Below are 21598 nucleotides of genomic sequence, written 5' to 3' on the forward strand. Positions count from 1 at the left end.
CAAACAAAACTTACAAAAAAGTATACAAATATACTGGTTTCTTCATAATGTGCTGTAAAACATAAAACATTCAATAGTTTTCGTAAATTACTTAAAAAATAACTTTTTTTCCGTAGTTCATTTTACATGGAGCTGTCACTTTTGTTTGCCCAACGGCTTACTAATACTAATGTACTGTGCAAATGCCCTATTGAAAAAAGCAAAACTCATATGGTCGCAGCAAGCTCAGCATTGCCAGACTGCAGTATGGCATTACTATGGATAAGAAAAAAAACCTCCCAATACCGGCGATCGCTACTGTTTACCTTTGTTTCATTTTGAATTTTTATCGATTCTTTTATCATTTCCATAAAAAATTTGATATATTTCACCAAGATTCATTTGAAAACGAAATTGCAGATGGTAATTACGAATAGTGTAAGGAACAAGCTCACCAAAATCTAAGCAGCAAAATCCGCATCAGCTAACAAACACTCCCATTGAGTACCTAAATATCCCACAATTTGAATCAGATCAGATGATCAGAAATGATAGAGAAACTTATCATCGCCAAACATTTTGTGTTCGTCTTCCTTGAATTTTACCAATAAATGTTATAACTTTTTCCACATTTCAAGTGTCCCATGCACCGCACTTTTTTTTGTTTCGTTCAACAGATTCAATATTGAAATTAACGGATGATTCTTGAATAACTGCACTTTTTTTTCATAAAATCTCTCACATTTAACTTTTAAACAAACGATTCATTAACTCATCAACGTCAATTTAATCGAATTTGATAATAATTATAATGGATATCCAATCAATTTCTAAAAACTTTTGAAAATAAATGCAAACGAAAAAAAAACACGTGCTGCCGGTTTAGCACACGCCTACTCCCAATTAAAAATATTTTTGCTGAAATACAGAAAAGAGAGTCATAAAATGTAGAGTGCCTATAAGGAGAGTGACGACATTCTATCCCAAACAAAATAAATGTCTTTGGAAACAATGAAATGTAAAGCTGGTAGCACTGGTTCAGTTTAAGCCTTCAAGCGCAGACACCAGATACCCAGACTGACCACTTAAGGCTGATTTTGGCGCTTGTTCCGCAGCGCTATCTACGGGTTATCGTGAAACTAACGGCCACATACACAAAAGGAATTTATTTTACACAAACATAACTATTATTGTGTACATATTAAAACGCTATTGATATATCACACACACATTTGCATTGTGCTTTTTGTTTTTATTTTACATCTAGAGATGAACACGGTCGTTTTTGATTACCTACATTTGATAGAAAAAATAACATGATAGGGTTGAAAAACCACAAAATAACCATTTTTGAATTGGAGAGCATAAACCAAATTTGGTTAGAATTCAACCGTAAAGCTTATAAAAAAATACATCGACTTCAACAGAATCGTTTAAGATCTTAACAAAACGTTAGACTTATTTTCGTAATTTATGTTACATTGGTAATATGTTTGGCATTAGGAAACACACTTTAAACGATGTGTGAAGAAACTTAGGATTTCGAGTTTTTTTTTCCATAATTTACGACTAAAGCAATGATTTTTCAACGATTTCAGGATGAGTATTAGCTTGACATCATGTTAAATCAAGGAAAAATAAAAAGGCACCCGTTCGGACCATCAGAAAAAATCAGATCTAGTAGCAGCAAAAGTCAATAAAAAGCGTTTTCACAGTGAAACAATATTGCCGGTCATCAAAAGGCAACCGAAATCTAGGTACTTTTCGGCAAAAAAGCTTAGTTTTTTAAAAGAATTGTAATTGTATCGTATTATAAATTGTGTTGTAATACAATACCGAAACCAAACAAAATTACTGTTAAGTATACACGCTACCAAATTTTTTAATAAAATTACATCATATATGTAAAGAAAAAGAAGCATCACATATGCCGGAGTTTTCAGTGCGTGTTAAATTTTCCACGCCTGTAAACTTCAACAAATGGAATTTTCCGAGCGAGTTTAAAAGTACAGGCTAAAATTCAGTAAAATTAAGTGCAGTGCAATTACGCACAAAACGACTGAATTTTATATTGGTATGTAAAATGCATTTTCATGCGGGGGAGTGATCGCATATAAAAAATCAGATTGTACTCAATTTCCATTTATTTATTTCCACAATTGTTCATTTTCCCATCATCTACACATTTTTTCAAACATTTGTTGATACATTTATTACACATTTCACTTCACAACGTTCGTAAATTTCGTTCCGGTTAACTAAAGAAACCATCCACTTTCCGGTGACATTTTTCACAACGAAAAAAATTATCAATTTACAAATTATGTCTTATGCAAGTATTTTTTTCCAGTAGTTTGACCTGACCAACTTTTCATCAAACGTTTTCCTGAAAAAAAAGGAAAGAAAAAGTTTTGGACGTTTTGTATCAATAAATTCATATATAAATATATCAGGTATACTCAGTTTGATAAAATTTGAAAACCCTTTCTTAGAATTGAAAAAAAAATTCATAGTGATCATTTTCAAGAAACAAAATTTCCCAGCATATCAAAAGATATTCGTTTTACAATAATCATTGTATATCATTGTAAATCTACGATTTACACCGTCTTCTGGGTAAGGTACCGAGCCTTAGCCTTCTTGGCGATGCGGGCCATACTCTTCGGTCCGAGCAGACCACCTCCCCAGCACTCGCGAATCTTCTGGTAGCGATCGTTGAAGTTGGTCTTGATGGTTTCAACCAGCTTGGACAGATTGGCGTGGTCGGAGTTGTCCACCTGCGTCAGAGCAACACAGGTGCAGGTCTTACGGAACACCAATGTTCCCAGTCGGGACTTGCCCTTGATGATGCAGTACGGGATACCCATCTTACGGCACATAGCCGGCAGGTAGATGACCAGCTCAATGTGGTCAACATCGTGAGCGATCACAACCAGCTGAGCCTTCTTCTGCTCGACTGACGGTGTTGGCGCCCTGCCGCAGGCGGTTGGTTTTTTTCTTCGCCGGAGGTTCCTCCTTGCCAACGGCCTTGTCCTCAGCCTTGGCTTTCAATTGTTGGATCTTGGCGATCGGGTTTTCCGGCGGGTACTTCTCCAATAGACCGACAGTTCGGCCGTGTGTTTGTCCTGAGCCTGCGAGAACTGATGGTGATGGTGATTATATCACCTGAAAACGTCGACGATAAACAACACTGACAAAGTGTTTTACACGTTTTCATAATTTTCCTTGGTCAAATTTCGAACCATTTATTGAATATCGCACGTGTAATTGATTCTTTCAATGGGTATAAAAAAACGAACGTGAATTCGCCACATCAAAATCAAAACATAAAACGAATTCACTCACACAGGCATACGCTATTTGACATTTCATGCAACGACAAGAAAATAAAAATGACCTTCGGTTGCATCAAGATAGTAATGTTCTTTTATTACTCAAAATTAATTTTGGCTGTGTGGAAAAGTATTGAATTCGATAAATAATACAGTGAAATTATTGCTTATTTATTGAAATGAACCTCATTTAAAATTATAATTTTTTGAAGAATGGATTCATTTTGTATACTCATTACTTCCGGACTATGGTTTAAACAAAACTTTGAATCAAAGAATTTGGCAAAATGTCAAAGGTGAAATATTTTTGGAAACAAAGAGAAATTCAAATCCATTTCAGACATTTTTAAATGTTTCAAATTCAGTGGATATTTGCCCTTGTTTTTCAAAAATTTCTTATAGAAAAAAGTTGAATGGATAAAAATGGAAAAAATATATTCTAATATAGTCTAAAAATTAGCCTTTTTATGTTAATTTTCCCCTAGTCCAGAATTATGCTAAAAAGGTGTCTGAGGTTATATTTCTCGCGTGAGCTTTCAATACGTCGTATGAAACAAAATGTAAACAAACAGTTTTATTACGAAAATTACAAAAGCTGACATAAACTAGTCGCAATTTCTTTCCATTTAGAATCATTATAGCCTGGAAAACATCTTCTATAAGTGAGATACAAATTTTCAAGTTGTTTTGATAAGTTTTGCAGCAGTTTTCACTGAATTCTTAAGAGGTTTCATACGACGTAACACTGACGTGAAACAACCAGCATTATATCACGAATACTACCAGCAGCAAATAGGATTAAAGAGCTGGCCAATACATTCGTCACATTTATTATTCTACTTCAATTTTTTTTTGCAAATTGTCTAAACAAGTTGAAGCTCTAATCAATCCAACGTTAATTTCAATAACTTATTTCATTCCTCAAACCTATCTAGGTATGAGCCAAAAATTAAATTGGAGTTCAAGTTTTTCAAGGATATTATATAACATATTATGAAGTTTGTTTTTTTTGTCGTAGTTAACTATAAATCAACTAGATTAAGACGAACAATTCAGAACTCGGTGAATTATTTTATGCCGACATTGTAAATTTCAAACTGTCACGCAGCCGGATAAATTTAGAAATCAAAACCTAACCCCAAAATAATTGGCTCCTAACTACAGACCGGTATGACGTAATGTTTGTATTTTTTTTTATCTTAATCGATCAACGATCATTGTTTGAACAACATTTATTTCTTATCATGATACAGTAAATTAGACAAAAAACGATTCAACATTGAAGACAAAAACCAAAGTGAAAATATTTTAGAAAGAATTTCAAACACTAATAGGTGATTAAATCAAACCAGTTTTCATTTGGCTTGTTAATTATCAAGTGCATTTTTTTTTCTTGATGAAGCACAATGGTTTCACGATGCCCCGATAGATGGCGTATGGTTTTGGGCGATTTGTAGTTGTATGGGCTCAACCGCCACTGGTCAGTCTGGGTATCTGATGTCTGCGCTTCAAGTGACTTTTGCGAAATGATGCTTTTGTTTACTTTTCGTTGTACTTTGATTGTAGGTTTAGAGGTTTATTGCGTTCAGTTTTAGTGAGAAAGCATAAGAATTTGTTCGAAACAATGAAGTGTTTTGCTAAATATTGCACAAATAAAAAAACACCGGGATTCAAGAACATTGGGTTCTTTCGATTTCCAGCGGATGAAGACCTGCAATTTGCATGGAAAAAGTTCTGTGGATTCCCAGTTCATTTCGAAATTACAGCTAGTTGTCGAGTGTGCAGCGTAAGTCAAAATCGTTGAAACATAAGGAGCTAACTAAATATTTGCGAAAAACAGTTTCACTTTCTGCAAGAGGTTGTATATTTTGCTTCCGGCAGAAGAAAAATTATGCGGCGACGTACGGCAGTCCCAGTGTACGATTGCGTTCCACAGATGGCCGACTTTACTCTCGAAGAAGATGACCTGAGCAAAATAGACTAGCAGCAGGACAAACTCTTTTCGGCAGTAGTTTGCAAAACATCCTATCAATATCAATCCTTTCAATTATCAATAAAATAATTGGCGATCATAAAAACATTGAAATTATAATGAGTTTACTTACTGTAATCGAGCAAAGGGATAAAAACAGTTACAAACATTTTGCTGTTTTGAAAACACAATGAGCACAATACTCGCAATTTATTTTTCTTCTCAGGCTGAATTTGACAGGTTATTTTTTCGTTTGGAATGACACTGACAGCTCATCCGCTATTCCAATTTTGACATTGACGTCACTCTTCTTATAGGCACTCTAATGAAATGTATTACTTAATCGTTGATTTTTTTTGATAACACTGTTTACCTAAAATCATATCAGGTTATTCACTAAAACCTGTTAATAAATCGCGGCTCATTTCTGACAGTTCTTAATCTTCTTATGTTCCTATTGATATTTGCTATAAGTTCGATAATGGAGTGAGACAACGCCTTCCAATTTTCAATTTCTCTTTCTTTCGATCAAGATCTAACGAAGATAGGTATTAGATGTTGAAAAAAAACTACGAAGTCGCTTCGGATAGCTTCTTTCGTGAATACGTAAACCGCTCTCAAAGCGAACTTAAGGAGAATCCCGCTGCTTTTTGGTCATATATGTCAGTTGATATGACAATCTCCGGCAAGACAGCAGAAACATTTACCGACTTCGCTAACCTGTTTGATGCGTTCTTCCAGTCAGTTTTCCTGAATGACGATGACGAATGACGAATATAAACACCTTGGACTTCCTGAGAGGATAACAAAGTGGTTTGCCTCGTATTTAAACCCCCAACAACTCTTTCTGCTCTTCGAAGTTTTTGATAGCACCCGGTGCTCCCGAAGGCAGTCATATTGGTCCGTTAATATTCATACTGTTCGTTAATGATTTACCGCGGACGACCTCAGGTTTTTCCGACAGGTTTTTCCGACAAATCACCGCTGGACTGTTGTTGTTATGAAATGGTTCGGTTTGAATGGAATGTTGGTGAACGTTAAAAAGTGCAAAAAAAATAGTTTATCAAGATCCCACCACGTGCATCAGTATGACTACACAATGGGTTATACTGTTCTCGAAATTGTTCCTTCGTAGCACGCATATCACTACAATAACCGCCATGGCTTACGCTACGCTTGATTTGCTCCGTCGCAACACAATCCATTTCAACGATGTGTATGCATTTAAAACACTTTATTGTTCGATCGTCAGAAGTACACTTGAATACGCAGCTCCAGTTGGGGCGAAGGTGTCCAGCGAGCGTTTGTTCGCTTTGGTCTTTGGAAACTTAACTAGAATCCCGAACTCACAACTCCCTATTAATATCGTTGTAACCTGATTCATCTTGAAACGCTATTCCGTAGGAGGAAGTTTCTGCAGTGTTTATTCACATTCAACTTACTGAGCGGCCATATTGAAAACAACAATCTCCTGGATTGCATAAATTTGTACGCTACCACAATACTCGCTGCGGAATCAAATGCTTTTTTGGATTCCATCTCGTCGAACCCCGTATGGCTACCACAATCCAATAGACACATGTAGGCGAACATGCTCTGTTATGCCTCACTCAAGCGAACCGCTGATTTGCTATGTATTCCACGTACATTTTGTGGAAAAAAGAGTGTATTCGTTGAAGAAAAGTATTTTTTACTGATGCTTATGATTCTTTTTTACTCAATTTCATTAAATTGTTATAAATACTTGTTTTTTTTAAAGCTTATTCAAAGCCTCAGAACAAAACTACCGTGCAAATACGCGCCTAGCAGCCGAAGACCGAAAACACGCTAATACTTATAGACACTCATTTTCAAGCGGATTTAAGTGTCCTGTCCTGTTATACGTCGTGTGTGACTTACAGACCCCAGCAAACATTTATGAAGGTATAACGCAGGAACAACAGAATTATTCAAACAAATAAACCAGATGAAAAGTTTGTATTAAACTTACCAAAATAGCACATACATAGCTACAAAAGTGGAGGCGATAAATCTACAATGCCAAGATTCCAACGATTCGAGTTCCCCACAAAAAGCAAAATAAACGAAAAAAAAATTTCCCCGACCGAGATTAGAACTTCAGTCCTCCGAGTTCGCTGTCCGATATCATACCACGACGCCAACTCATCAGTTGATATGATCAACGATATAGCTCTATAGGTGAGATATTCATTTTACGAACCGATCAAAGGAAGAGACCGGATAAAGTGTCAAATGAAGGACCGCCCATTTATCGTAAATCAGTTTACTCAAATCATAAATGTTGAATTAGTATATTCTCAACTTTTTGGAGACATATTTACGAATTGACTAACGTTTCAACTTTTTTTGGGCTTGTCGGAAATGAATGATAGAAAAGCACTCAATACCAACGCGTTTACGATGGTTATTGAAAGTGTACTAATCGATTACTAATACTAATCGATTTGGATTATCATTTCTATTACGATTTCATGTAAGCTGGGACACTTCGACTGGAAATAAAATGGACTAATTAAAAAAAAAAAAAGTTGATTTTTGGACTGAATTAACACTTTAGAAAGATTTCTAACTTTTAGTTCACTTTCAATGAAAACTTGCCGTTTTGAGAAATGAATCCTTTTTTCAGCACTTTACGATTGGCGCGTTATAACGAGCGTATGGGCCGTGATAAAACAAACCCAGCATATCCTAGCGAGTTCAGTATGATTTTTTAGCATAAAATCATGATTTCAAAGTAGTCGAAGATTCCTTTGAATTCAGCTACAGTATTTGAAAGACCCAAATACTAGTATTTCACTAGCTACTTGCCAGCATCCTCAGTGGGTTATCGACTGAAGAAAGTGTATCATTTCCCTCCCTTAAATTGTCCAAGCTAGGTAGCTCTGAATTATTTGTAGGTAAAAAGGACCTTCGAATGCAAATGTTACCCTTTTCTGGGTGTTGTCAGGTAGATTATTATTGTTACCCGCCCTATTTTGGGCGTTGTCAGGTAAATTATATTTCTTCTTACCTAAGAACTTGTAGGTAGGCTCAAGAAACTGACAACGGCACATTTGCCGAGCATTCGAAGGTTCTTTTTACCTACAAATAATTCAGAGCTACCTAGCTTGGACAATTTAAGGGAGGTAAATGATACACTTTCTTCAGTCGATAACCCACTGAGGATGCTAGCAAGTAGCTAGTGAAATACTAGTATTTGGGTCTTTCAAATACTGTAGATGAATTCAAAGGAATCTTCGACTACTTTGAAATCATATTTTCATTCAGCTAAGAGGTTCTTCAAACCTTTGATTATTAGTGGCATAAAATCATGATTAAGATTCTCTTCTATCGATGTGTCAGAAAATATTGTCTTATTCATTTTTCTCTGCTTGGGGACGCCTTATTGAAAGTGTTTCAAAATTTACATCAAAATGAAGAAAAACCTAAATTGTGAAATTTTCACGACACAGAGGTAATTTAAGGAAAAATTCATACTTGCCATGGGCGTTGTATGAACTTTCTCCCTAACCGTTATTTAAATGAGTGTGCTAAAAAATGTTATATTGGTATGTCATTTAAACATAGGTTATGGCATCTCTTAGAACAATAAGTCTGTGTGAAACAATTTTTTTATTCGAAGACTAAAGAATAAATAATTGAATTAAAATTCATTTGAATATCAAAATGGAGTATATAATGGAAGAACATGAACCGGGGTTCGGGATGAATCATCCAACCGGATGAAAATCCCCGAAAAAAAAGAAGTCATTTATGTCATTTTTGTCATTTTTATCATTTTTATCTTTTTTGTCATTTGTGTCGTTTTTATCATTTTTGTCTTTTTTGTAATTTTTGTCATTTTTATTATTTTTGTAATTTTTGTCATTTTTGTAATTTTTGTAATTTTGTCGATTTTGATGATTTTGTCGATTTTGTCATTTTTGTCAATTTAGTCAATTTTGTAATTTTTGTAATTTTTGTCGATTTTGTCATTTTTGTAATTTTTGTAATTTTTGTTAATTTCGTAATTTTTGTTAATTATGTAATTTTTGTAAATTTTTGTAAATTTTGTAATTTTTGTAAATTTTGTAATTTTTGATTTACTCCGGTCAAGTAGATTGAAGGCTTGGTTACGACTTAATCTCCCAATGTTAAGGAGTAATTTACACTTCAGCTGTATATTGTATTTCGTGATGATGAATGTTATTGAGATAATTAACGTAACGTAACTTTAGGATTCAAATCTGATCAAATTCAGTACTTACCCCCAACGGGATCTGATTCATCGACCTGAATCATTTTTGGTGCTGATGATTTACCGTCCTAGCTTCTTCACTGATGATCTGATGTTTGCTGACGATGATCGTCCTTTGTCTTGTCTTGAGCTCTTCCTTTTTCCACCAGAGGGGTAAACTAATTCGTCCTAGATTTATCTTCTGACCGTGTTTCGATTTCACCTGCTTGTCGCGGTGCGGTGTTTGCAAAACGGTCCAACGAACAAAGACGATCTATTCTTTCTTCCCGCTTGGAATAAATGAATCCTCTCACTTAGTGGGATGATTTTTGCCAAAAACAGGTACTGCCAACTTGCACTTATTTACTGCTTCTGAACATCGGGTCGAACTGGCGAGATTTGAAAATGATTTGTAAAAACTTTTTTTTTTTCAAATAGCACATTCTCTTCAAAGTGGAGTGGAGTTGTTGGAGTCCATAAAAACGCAAACTTACAAATTTTCTTAAGTATCCAGCTTACTCTTTCAGTTCGAAACGAAATCTGAATTAAAACATCTGTGGATTCTGATTGAAAGACCGCTCTCGATTCGTTACACAATTGAACGTTCGTTTGAGTGTAAAACAAATAATTTTTATTGCTAGGTACCCACTCAGAAAGAGAATTCTCAATAGACCCTCTGATAAGACAATGCCTTATCAACAATCGAACAATTTGAACAATTCTACATTCGAGTTGAAAGGAATTTTTTGTTTTTTATGAATGTTACTCCCAAGAAGTTCGTTCATTCTCGGAATTCGCTAACCGAAAAACTTCGGCTCCATCTTTTAAACCTATTTTATTAACCGCCACGAAATCTGCGAATTTTCCAATAACAGAATAAATAACCCTGATTGACTATCTCTCGGGCAGTCATGTAACATTAAAACATTCGTTCACAGTATCGCATAGAGCTATTTTTGGACCAAAAAAACAAGGGGAAAGCTAGACCGCATCGCTCTCTGGTTGGAAGATATTGGATTTTGCACACACATTCGATCGAACGGTAGGAAAAAAACAGCAAATGTTTGGTCGCCATCGTCGTCGTGTCAGAAAATATTGTCTTATTCATTTTTCTCTGCTTGGGGACGCCTTATTGAAAGTGTTTCAAAATTTACATCAAAATGAAGAAAAACCTAAATTGTGAAATTTTCACGACACAGAGGTAATTTAAGGAAAGATTCATACTTGCCATGGGCGTTATATGAACTTTCTCCCTAACCGTTATTTAAATGAGTGTGCTAAAAAATGTTATATTGGTATGTCATTTAAACATAGGTTATGGCATCTCTTAGAACAATAAGTCTGTGTGAAACAATTTTTTTATTCGAAGACTAAAGAATAAATAATTGAATTAAAATTCATTTGAATATCAAAATGGAGTATATAATGGAAGAACATGAACCGGGGTTCGGGATGAATCATCCAACCGGATGAAAATCCCCGAAAAAAAAGAAGTCATTTATGTCATTTTTATCATTTTTATCATTTTTATCATTTTTGTCATTTGTGTCGTTTTTATCATTTTTGTCTTTTTTGTAATTTTTGTCATTTTTGTCATTTTTGTCATTTCTGTCATTTTTATTATTTTTGTAATTTTTGTCATTTTTGTAATTTTTGTAATTTTGTCGATTTTGATGATTTTGTCGATTTTGTCATTTTTGTCAATTTAGTCAATTTTGTCGATTTTGTAATTTTTGTCGATTTTGTCATTTTTGTAATTTTTGTAATTTTTGTAATTTTTGTTACTCAGAAAGAGAATTCTCAATAGATCCTCTGATAAGACAATGCCTTATCAACAATCGAACAATTTGAACAATTCTACATTCGAGTTGAAAGGAATTTTTTGTTTTTTATGAATGTTACTCCCAAGAAGTTCGTTCATTCTCGGAATTCGCTAACCGAAAAACTTCGGCTCCATCTTTTAAACCTATTTTATTAACCGCCACGAAATCTGCGAATTTTCCAATAACAGAATAAATAACCCTGATTGACTATCTCTCGGGCAGTCATGTAACATTAAAACATTCGTTCACAGTATCGCATAGAGCTATTTTTGGACCAAAAAAACAAGGGGAAAGCTAGACCGCATCGCTCTCTGGTTGGAAGATATTGGATTTTGCACACACATTCGATCGAACGGTAGGAAAAAAAACAGCAAATGTTTGGTCGCCATCGTCGTCGTCGTCGTTGTCTGGTCAAGTGGACGAGTGACGACTTTCAAAGCGACACACATGCTTCGTTCCTGTCATCCCAACTGCAAACAGCAGCAAAGCAAGCCGAAATTCCTTTACAGTTTATTTTCGTAAAGCAAAAAACTTTGACAACAAAAACAATCTTCCCATCTCTATGCCCATGGGGACGATCTTAAAGGCGGGGGGTTGATCAGAGTGATGGTCGAATCACCCTACCCTTACCTACTATTAGGCTACTTAGTAGTAGTTTACTGTCTTTGTGGATTAATTTTGTGATCGCTTGCCGTTGTTGAGTAATAGCGCAGCAAACCTTGTCAATTTCTGACAACAGGACAGGAGCAGTTCGAATGGTTGTTCAGAAGATTCCTTGCGAGGGAAACGTCATTCTAAATAGTAGGAAGGTATTCGTTCGAAAGCACAACTCAATGGTGAGATAAAACATCGCATTCTTCAATCCCATGGCCAACTGCGCTTCGACCAGTGCGGCATCGACGTCGACCAAACGGCACAGAAAACCAGAAGGAAAATCAACGAGTCCGAAATAGTTTTGATCTGTTCTTTTGCCTTTTGTGGTGAGCCATTTGACCATTTCGACATGGTTGTTGAATGGTGTAGTCTTTTGTGGTTGAATCTGACATTAATCACGATCACAGTCGTCAAACAATAAGTGCTTGGGTAAATATAAATCCACGCGTCAGGTTATTTGAAAACATGCCGGGACGATCGCTGCAAGGAGGCACCTGGTAGGACCAAAGCTGACTTCGTCAGTATAGATTTTTTGACAGTCCGCTCAAATCGATTGGAAAACAACTTTTACTCATTGCATAACAATATTGTGGATATAGTGCAAGTTCAATTAAATCTTCGTGTGCTGATTTTCGTATCAATTTCACGTTAAAGACAGTTGACCGTCCCATGAAAAACTCATCGATTTGATGCATTAATACAATTAAATTGCAAAAACTGTTATATTATGTAAGCATATTTAAACAGTGAACACTTATACCAAATATGAACGTAACAACGTGGCTAACTTTTTCGCAGAAAAAAAAACATAAAAAAAACATTCATTCTTGGTTCTTGAATATGCAAATTTCACATTTTTTCAGTCGTGGGTTTGGCCAGCTTTTTCTCCCAATTCTTCATCTGATCAATATTGCCGCTGAATGTACCGTTAATCTCCTGCTTTTGCTTTTTAATCACACAACACTTCAGAACTAAAACCAACTGTGGATTATTCCATAAATCGAAAAATATTATTTTATTTTTCAAGGAGGTTCTAAATATGATCTTTGTCCCTAGAATAAGAGAAGCTAGAAGATTTTGCTTCTTCAAGTTTATTCAAGAACGCGATGACCGAATAATTTGGTCCTTGAATATCTATGAGACAGATGAGGGCATAACGAGCACCTAGGGCGAAGTGAACACATCTCGTTTTTCTACGGAAGTAGGTATTTTCTTGAATAAATTTTCATGATGAACAGTTTTGTAGTTCCTATAGTATTGATTCTTCAGCAAAAAAGCAAGCGGCGTAGTCTAGCCGCTAAAACCGTACAGACGAAAACCTTGGCTGGCATCAAGTGAAGACGCTGGCTCTGGATCGCCAGCAGAGGAGATCTTTTATCTCAGGCCTTTGCGTCTCTTTTTACATTTTACAGAAATATTTGAAAAAAACTAATTCAAGGGCCGGAAAATTATAATTTTTGAGCATCGGAAAATAAGCTCTTTATATCGATAGATCATCTTGATATATAATGTATGTTCCAATTGTTCCTCAAGTTTCACCATCATTGAAGTTTCGATTTTTCACTAAAATCAACTTGAAAATTCATTTCTACTTTATTATGTTGACTCGAGGCGAACAGAGCACCATTAATCGAGGCATGATGAGCATTTCTTGCCGTAGAATGGGAATCTTCACCACTATTAACCAAACATATCTCGTAGAATTTTGTGGGATTCACTGTTTTGACTGCTTTTTTGTGTTTATCGTGGCGGAGCCTTTCAATAGGAATTATCTAAGATGTGTAAGCAATACATCGGAACACTAGACACCTCGCTCAAACAACTTGAATTATTAAAACCATTACATTGACTGCAGGCGAAGGTCTTCGCGTCACTTCTAGCATCTTCAGCTCGCTAACATGCTTCAAATCATAAGCAATTTAGGTAGTGGTCTTCGTTTTGCCAATAATTTTTGAACAAATCTTCGTCTCGCTTAAATAATACAAATCATTTACAAGTCAGGCGGAGGTCTTCGTTGCGCCAATCATTCTAGTGGAAGTCTTCATCTCTCTAAAATACTTCAAATAGTTGCACTTTAGGCGGAGGTCTGCAGCACACCAATCATTCTAGCAGAAGTCTTCATCTTGCTAAAATACTAAAATACTACAAATCATTAGTGTTTGCATGTCAAATAAACAGTCATTCTCGCTCTAAGGTTTCAAGCTTTCAAACACCGCCGACCGTGGATAGCCTAGAGGATAGCGTTTAAGTCTTCTAAGCCAGAGGTCATGAGATCGAATCTTGGTCACGGCATACAAAGTATTCTTTCTGTGGGTTGGTGGTTTTAGCATTTGTGAGATGCTAGCCATCATATCCTTAAAAATGTACGCCTTAGAGTTAAGTAAATTAGATCTCTTCAAAGAAACATGAAGTTTCACTGAGATCCTATATGTGTGTGTTCGTTGAGGCGGAGATCTTCGTCGCGCCAATAATCAAACGACAAAATAATTTTCACTTGGCGGAGGTCTTCGTCGTGCCAAACAAAGAATATTCAATAGTTATTTTCTTTTCATCAAAGTCTCTATAAAGCATCAGTAATTTCTCAAGGCAACCTTATTAAACTTGTAGCCGAGGTCTTCGTTACGCCAAATTTATTTTTGTCACCAGATTAATTATTAATTTTTATTTGAAGGTACCAAAACTATCTTCTACGCAGACAACATGGCTATTTGAATACAGTAAACTGAGCTCATATCCAGTTCTTTTACACGTTTAAAATGTTTATATTTTCTGGGATAGCATTTGAAAAAAAAAATCGAATCATAGAGGCCCCCGAGAAAAATTGCCCCGGGCTCCCGATGGCTTAATACGGCCCTGCTTGTGGGTTATTTCTTATTTGATAATAATTTCTGAACAACGGATCGCATATTGATCCAAATGATTACTTAAAATAAAAAATTAAAAACAAAACATTGAAGTCTAACTTTTAAGTTATCCAGGCCCTTATCACTTTTTTTCGAAAAACATCCTTGGAAACGTCGAAGTCGTGCTCCGAAAAACGGTTGAACGATTTCATTGCACCAATGAGGGCGCTGTTGGCTCTGTAATAGACTGGCCCAAATTTGTATGGGATGATTTTTACAACATTTTTTTCAACGCGGCACCCCCTAGATTGGTGCTTTTAGGTGAAAAAAATGACTTTCTGAAAATTTCAGGTCATTTGGCCGAAGCACGAGCTGGCGCAAAGGAATTGAAATTTGTATGAAGATTTTCGGCAAAATGTACGAAAAATCGACATACTTTCACTCTTTGAGTTCTTAAATATGTTTACAGTATGCTAGAAAGCACAGAATTTCAGGGATTGTAGTTCAAACAATGACAAACATGTTTGTAAAAGATTGTGACACGGTACGAGTTGACTATGATGAGTTATCCGCAATTGAATGTGTGATCTTTTTCGCATTTCATCGATATATCGTGAACGGTGTATAGGTGGATTATTAGTACTAACTTGATCGCATTGTCACAAAATAAGAATATCAGATAGAAAGTTTGTGTCCTCGGCAAAGTTGTAGCTTATTTTATAACAAATATCTTTGCAAAAAGTTGAAACAAAGGTTCGATAAACTATGATGTGCTGCATTGTGTGACGATGCGATCAAGTGAGTGCGATTATTAGCCTATACATCGTTCACGATTTATCCAAGAAATGCAAAAAAATATCACACATTCAATTGCGGATAACTCATCTCAGTCAACTCGTATCGCATCACAATCTTCTACAATCTTGTTTGTCATTGTTTGAACTACAATTCCTGAAATTCTGAGCTTTCTAGCATACTGGAAACATATTTTAGAACTCAAAGAGTGAAAGTATGTCGATTTTTCATACATTTTACCGAAAATCTCCATACAAATTTTAAGTCCTTTGCGCCAGCTCGTGCTTCTGCCAAATGACCTGAAACTTTCAGAAAGTCATTTTTTCACCTAAAGGCACCAATCTAGGGGGTAACGCGTTGAATATAAGGATTTTTTTGGTTATGGGCCAGTCTACTCTGTAATTGTTGATTCGAATGGAAATATACAATTGAAGATCCTGATTTCTAAGACCACGGGGTCTTACACTAAGCGGAATAGCTTCCAGTTGCCTGGGACAGTCGATTCGCGAGTGAGGCACATGTTGCATGTCTGCGGGCTTGAAGGGTATCAATATCTATGAGCCGGTATCGATTTTCGTAGCTTGGCAAGCGAAAAGGGTCTTGCCAGTTCAGGCGTCTCAGTACTCCGCAATTAAAGGCTATCGCTTACTAGTAAAGCTGATGACTGCACATTAGACTAGTTCACTTTTCGGCTTTTTTCGCAGATCAAAGCCGGACTTATATGGGTTGTTCCTCTTGCATTTTCAAGTATTTCTGCCAATTTTGAGATCATTTGAACTAGTCTCTGTTCTGCGCAATGAGTTTTCGTGAAAAAAGTCGATTTTTCTTGAAAATATTCTTATGAGAGTTCTAGCAATCCACTGTTATTATAATACGGTAATTTTTTGATGCATGGTGGTTGATATTATAACCATTTTTATGAATCTGTTCTAGATAATCGTCCAAAACAAACCGAAAAAATTTAAAAAATCATAAACTATCAACTTGTACAGAAATTTTACTTACAAGTTGAGAGTTAAAAATCTGTAGTAAATCAGAAAAAAATTTGTTTCACAAAATTTTTCTTCTTGTAAAGCTAGCCCTTTTTATTGCCTTTTTATTACGTACTCTTTTTGGCGTTGAATAGTTGAATAGAATCGATAGTTTATTTCATTAGAGGACTTGTTTGGTAGATTCGCCTCTAAACAACTTAGGGCTTATTTGACGGAGTTTCTGTCGAGTCAATCTAAGGATGATTTTCGGGGCCATTTGTGATAAATTACCACCATTTGCAGGCGTGACACAAGTTTAGAGGGAAAAAAAAACAATTAAAAACCAAAACCAAATAGTGTAGCATGCCTGGGAAGGCAGAGGTCTTGATCGAAGCTACCAAAAGTTTCCCATTCAACAGCAATTTTACACAATATTATAATATTATAGGGTATCCACTGAGTCCTGAATCAAGATGGTTATTAGATTCCTGATTGCTCAATACGGTGCAATTTGTTGTCCACAAATAAAAAAAAAGACAAATCTGGCAGGTTCGCAAATTGTGAGTTCTGGTCGCGGACAACTAGAAACCCCTGGGGTTATCAAACTTTCACCTGACCTTAGGGAACAGTAATGATTGCTAACTTTGTTCCGAAACACGCGCTTGTGCTGTTGCTGTCTGCGGTCGACGTCGACTGTCGTCTTTTGGTGAATGAGGAAGATGAATGACAAGAAGGATGAACACTCATATTCTGGCCGCTGACCGTGGCCTAGAGGATAGCGTTTAAGTTTTCTAAGTCAGAGGTCATGAGAGCGAGTCTCAGTCACGGCATACATAGTTCTTTTTCTGTGGACTGTTGGTGTGAGCATCAACGTGATGCTAGCCATTAAACCCTTGAAAGATGTACCAACGCTTTAGTCTTAAGTAGAATTTAGATCTCTTCAAAAAAAAACATGACGTTTCACTGAGATGTGTGTGTCCGTTTTGGCGAGAACTTTTATGAAGGGGGGTTCCTAAATGAGAATATCTTTTCATCTTGTTATTGAAATGTCGTGATGCAACTCATCTAAATATTTCAAGTGTTTTGTATGGTTAAATAAGCGTTTTCCTTAAGGTGGCCATTATGTCCTTATCTCCCCTTTCCTACTTTTGAATTTCAAATTATAATAGGATTTTGTGAGTTCTTAGCCTCAAAATTGACCGATGGCAATTTCATGGTTAAGCTTGTCGATTGCAGCGGACAGATCGATATAGATTGAGATTTGGCATGCAAAACTTTCATGCACAAAAGAAGTGAACGTTAGCAAGTTGCTTGTCGTAGAACGTTTGGAAATGAATCTGTGCTCAGCAAGTAATCAAAGGAGATGTTATTTTTGCTGGATTTTTGCTCCTATCTTCTTTTTTATGTACCGGGAACATGTAAGCTTCCTTCCTGAGCCAAATAGGAGTCAGCTAAACAGGCATGAAAGTTTTTTAAAAAGCAACTGGTTTCCCGTCTGGGCCCGTAGAAAAGGATTTCTTGAGCTTCTCTGATGCTTTAGGGATGACTGTCTCCTCAATTTCAATACCATTTACTGAAAAGCCCAGCGCCAAAATGCTCCTGACAGCGCTAGCTAAATGTTCTGGGGATGTTAAGCTGAATTAAAGATACTAGAAAACTTTTGGACGAAGAGATAACAGATTCCACGATCAGAGTTTGTTTGAAGATATAGCAGGTTTTTCTGCTGTCTATTTACGTGTTTCCTAAACGATTTTGGGCAAGACTTGAGGGTACACAGCAAAAAAATGTAACGATGAATGATGTAATTTTAGGTAGTTTTAGGGATTTCTGTTGCATTATTACATCAAAACGATGTACACAATGCGAACACATCGTGTGAGGTAATATCACAACTTTTCATGTGATATCTCATCAAGTAGTCAATGTTTTCCTCAATTGACATCTTAAATTTTATTCATTTCCAAAAGTTTGAAACGGATTACGGAGCTCAGCAGTATTTGGCCTGTAAGTACTACCAAAATCAAGTAAATTTCTAAGCAAAAGTATTGCTTTAAGTTTCATTGCATTATTTCTCATTTTTAGGGAACTTGGCCCATTTAAATCAGCAGTATAGAAGATTTTAAGATTTGAAACTCCCGGATGATAAGGGGAGTATTTTATTTTATTCACCTGTCCTGTGATTTTTTCATTTATAGCTTGATAAAATGATGTGTTCCGGATTGCAAAAAACGGAGTGACTTAATCCAGTCGATTTGGACACAAAACTTGGGAAGATAAGTGTCCTATGATCGTTCATGAAACATGAAGTCTGAATCCGAAAATTGCGATGATTCAACGTATTGCCCCATATTCCGACAACTCTAGCATAGAAGACCTACTTCAAGATGAGGGGAATGGTGCACAGAAAATGTTGATTAAAGTTTGATACAATTAAGCTTGGGGATTTGTATAGGATAAGTAATTTTAACAAATATAAACTTAACACATCAACTTAAAATAAATTTTTAGTTGCTTCAAAGTTTTTGGCACAGTTTATGGAGTAGCTGATACATCAGAAAAATGTAATATTAGGTACCATTTGCGACTCACGTTATGTGCACGTTTTTTATGTAATATCGCAACACTTTTTTACGCGATGATTTTTGCTTCTTGTATTTTCGAATGGCACTTTTTGGTAAACATATAATCGCTTCAATGACTTTTGATTCTAGAAAGATAAAAAAATAAACATAATCCAATATCATGTGCGTTTTGCAAGTTCCTCGGTATCAACTGATTGGATGACCGCTTTCCTGGTTTTTTGAAAAATTTAACAAAAGTTTACTCAAAGGAATAAAACATTCTAAGCAAAGTTTTCATTCCAATCGTTAGAGAATCATCCCACTTTTTTATAACAATGGTATACTCTTAATATATTTCAAAACAAATTTTCTAAAATATTTCTAATGGATTCATTTGGATACAGTAAGAGCATCTGTATCCGTGGTCGGATACAACAACTCATCCATTTCAACACAACTTTTTTAGAACCGGTATAAGGATTGCTTCAAAATTGAAGAGATTTGGACCCAATTCGACGCAGTTCTAAACCGTTTGACAATTAATGGAGCACTAGTGGGGTTGCCAGGTTTTTCACCAAATTGGAATAAATTTCGTTGGTCCAATTCTTGTATAAATGCTCTTAGTACATCAAACAAAGGTCAAGGACCTCTAATCAAAGGATCAAGTCTCAGTAAACTTTGGAAAACTAACGCCGTCAGAGGAGACCATGGATCTAAAAGTTAGTCAAACTTGAAAACGTTGGTAGTAGCAAAAATACTTCATGTTGTAGAATCTTTTTACTTAAAATGGATAGGCATTTATCATTTAAAATATAAAGTATTTTCAAAACTTCGTTAACTGCTGCCTCATGAATTCATCAACATTTCTTTTTCGAGTTACGTCAAGGCAACGAGCAATATGCATGAGAAAACCACGCTTGGTGGTCAGAACTTTGGCATTTAAATTCATTCTAAGCGTCGCAGTCCCCGCTCCCTCAACTTTGTTTTACAATTTTATACGACGAGAGCAGGGAAAGCGCGTTTGCGAAATTAGTCGATCTCCACTCCACTTGGCGAGTTTGGGTTTTCTTTTTTCCTTCGGCTGCGTGTGTCTGATGCGATCGTGCACGTGTTCTGCTCATGATGGGGCCACAATTTTTCGCCCCCCTTGTCAGAGTATAGAAACACAACTCGTCACAACTACAGTTTCACATTTCTTCCTTCTTCGCTCGAATTCGCACTTTCATTCACCGCATATTTTCACTGATCTTTAGAAGATCTGTGCCACTCGCAAATCTGGAGCACAATTTTACCTCGCAATGCTGCCTGAAATTGTGCCGTCTGCTTGTTGCTTTTTTTCTTTCTTGCTCCCCGGGAAAAACTGTCTGGGAAATTGCGCGTTCCGAATCGAATTATGCGATCACCCTCGACACTTTTTTTCCACTTTCACTCCGGGAAACAGTCGAATATTGATAGTTTTCGCCTGCTTGCGTTCAAATCACAGCGCACTGCTTCTTCGTTTTCTTCCTGCCGCGGGGAAACTCGCGATCATTTTCCACCCAAAAATGGTGTTCTTATTATTCACGCGCTTTGCTTAGCTTTTCTTTCTGCGGAACAGTCGCACCCGAGTCGAGAAATTTTCCCTGGCTTGCTACGTCCGTCAGGCAGCAATATCGAATGTTCACTGACTGGGAGATGGCGATGATCCCATCAGCAGAGTGGCCAAAAGCAAGGATGATCATCTTTCGTGGACGAGACGATGCGCTAATTCAGCAGTGCTGCCCGAGCGGGAAAATTTTGGCATGGGATTTTCCTTTTGCATTGAATGAGTGAATTTATTTTGGATGTGAGCGTGTGTGCGCGCTGTCAGAAATCCTTGAGAGATTTTCTCGCAGTGCCATTTGAAGGTGCGGAATTTTTCGGGATTGAGTGACGACCTCCTCGAAATGAACTCGAGTGATCGGAAACCATTGATCATGCGGCTCCATCAAAAGTCGCTGTTGTTTACCTTCCGATGGTTCCAGATCACAAAACTAACTATAATAAACAGACCACAAATTAACTCTCGGAAGAATCTTGTACATATTGTGAGGTATTTTCACGTCATCGGGGGGCGGAAATTCTGAGCACCAAAAATATCAACAGGAAACCAGCGAAACGTCATACTTCATTCATAATACCTACTAGTCAGCGTATACAACTGAAGCTTGCTTGGCCGTGACAATCAGATGATGTGCCCCTGACCTTTAAAGGAAATTTTTGGCTGAAACGAGGATGAATCGATCGATCTTTATTTATAAAAAAAATGATGTGGGATAGTAAATCAAAAAATTGTATTCAATCCAAATAACTGTTAACGAAATCTGAGGAAATTTAAAACAAAGTTTGAATCGATTCTCTATTAGATCGAGGCCTTTGTCAATAATCGCAAAAATTATGAAAAATGACAAAA

General features: G+C 36.3%; 1 protein-coding gene across 8 annotated transcripts in view; it reads right to left on the minus strand.

Annotated features, from left to right (window-relative positions):
* LOC129746631 (probable myosin light chain kinase DDB_G0284661) overlaps positions 1-20854 on the minus strand; it is a 52633-nt gene extending 31779 nt beyond the window's left edge. For 6 of the 8 annotated variants that reach the window (XM_055740418.1, XM_055740420.1, XM_055740413.1 and 3 more), the window contains exons 1-2: positions 20460-20854; positions 9552-9909 (exon numbers count right to left, since the gene is read on the minus strand). In XM_055740418.1, coding sequence (XP_055596393.1) covers positions 9552-9585 — 34 coding nt within the window. In that variant the 5' untranslated portion in view covers positions 9586-9909; positions 20460-20854. Of the gene's footprint in view, positions 1-9551; positions 9910-10014; positions 10089-20387 lie in introns of those variants that run through there. The other 2 variants (XM_055740415.1, XM_055740416.1) reach the window with 2 other exon arrangements.
* Between the last annotated feature and the right edge of the window lie 744 nt (positions 20855-21598).

The sequence above is a fragment of the Uranotaenia lowii genome, chromosome 2, assembly GCF_029784155.1.
Source record: "Uranotaenia lowii strain MFRU-FL chromosome 2, ASM2978415v1, whole genome shotgun sequence".
Classification (NCBI taxonomy): domain Eukaryota; kingdom Metazoa; phylum Arthropoda; class Insecta; order Diptera; family Culicidae; genus Uranotaenia; species Uranotaenia lowii.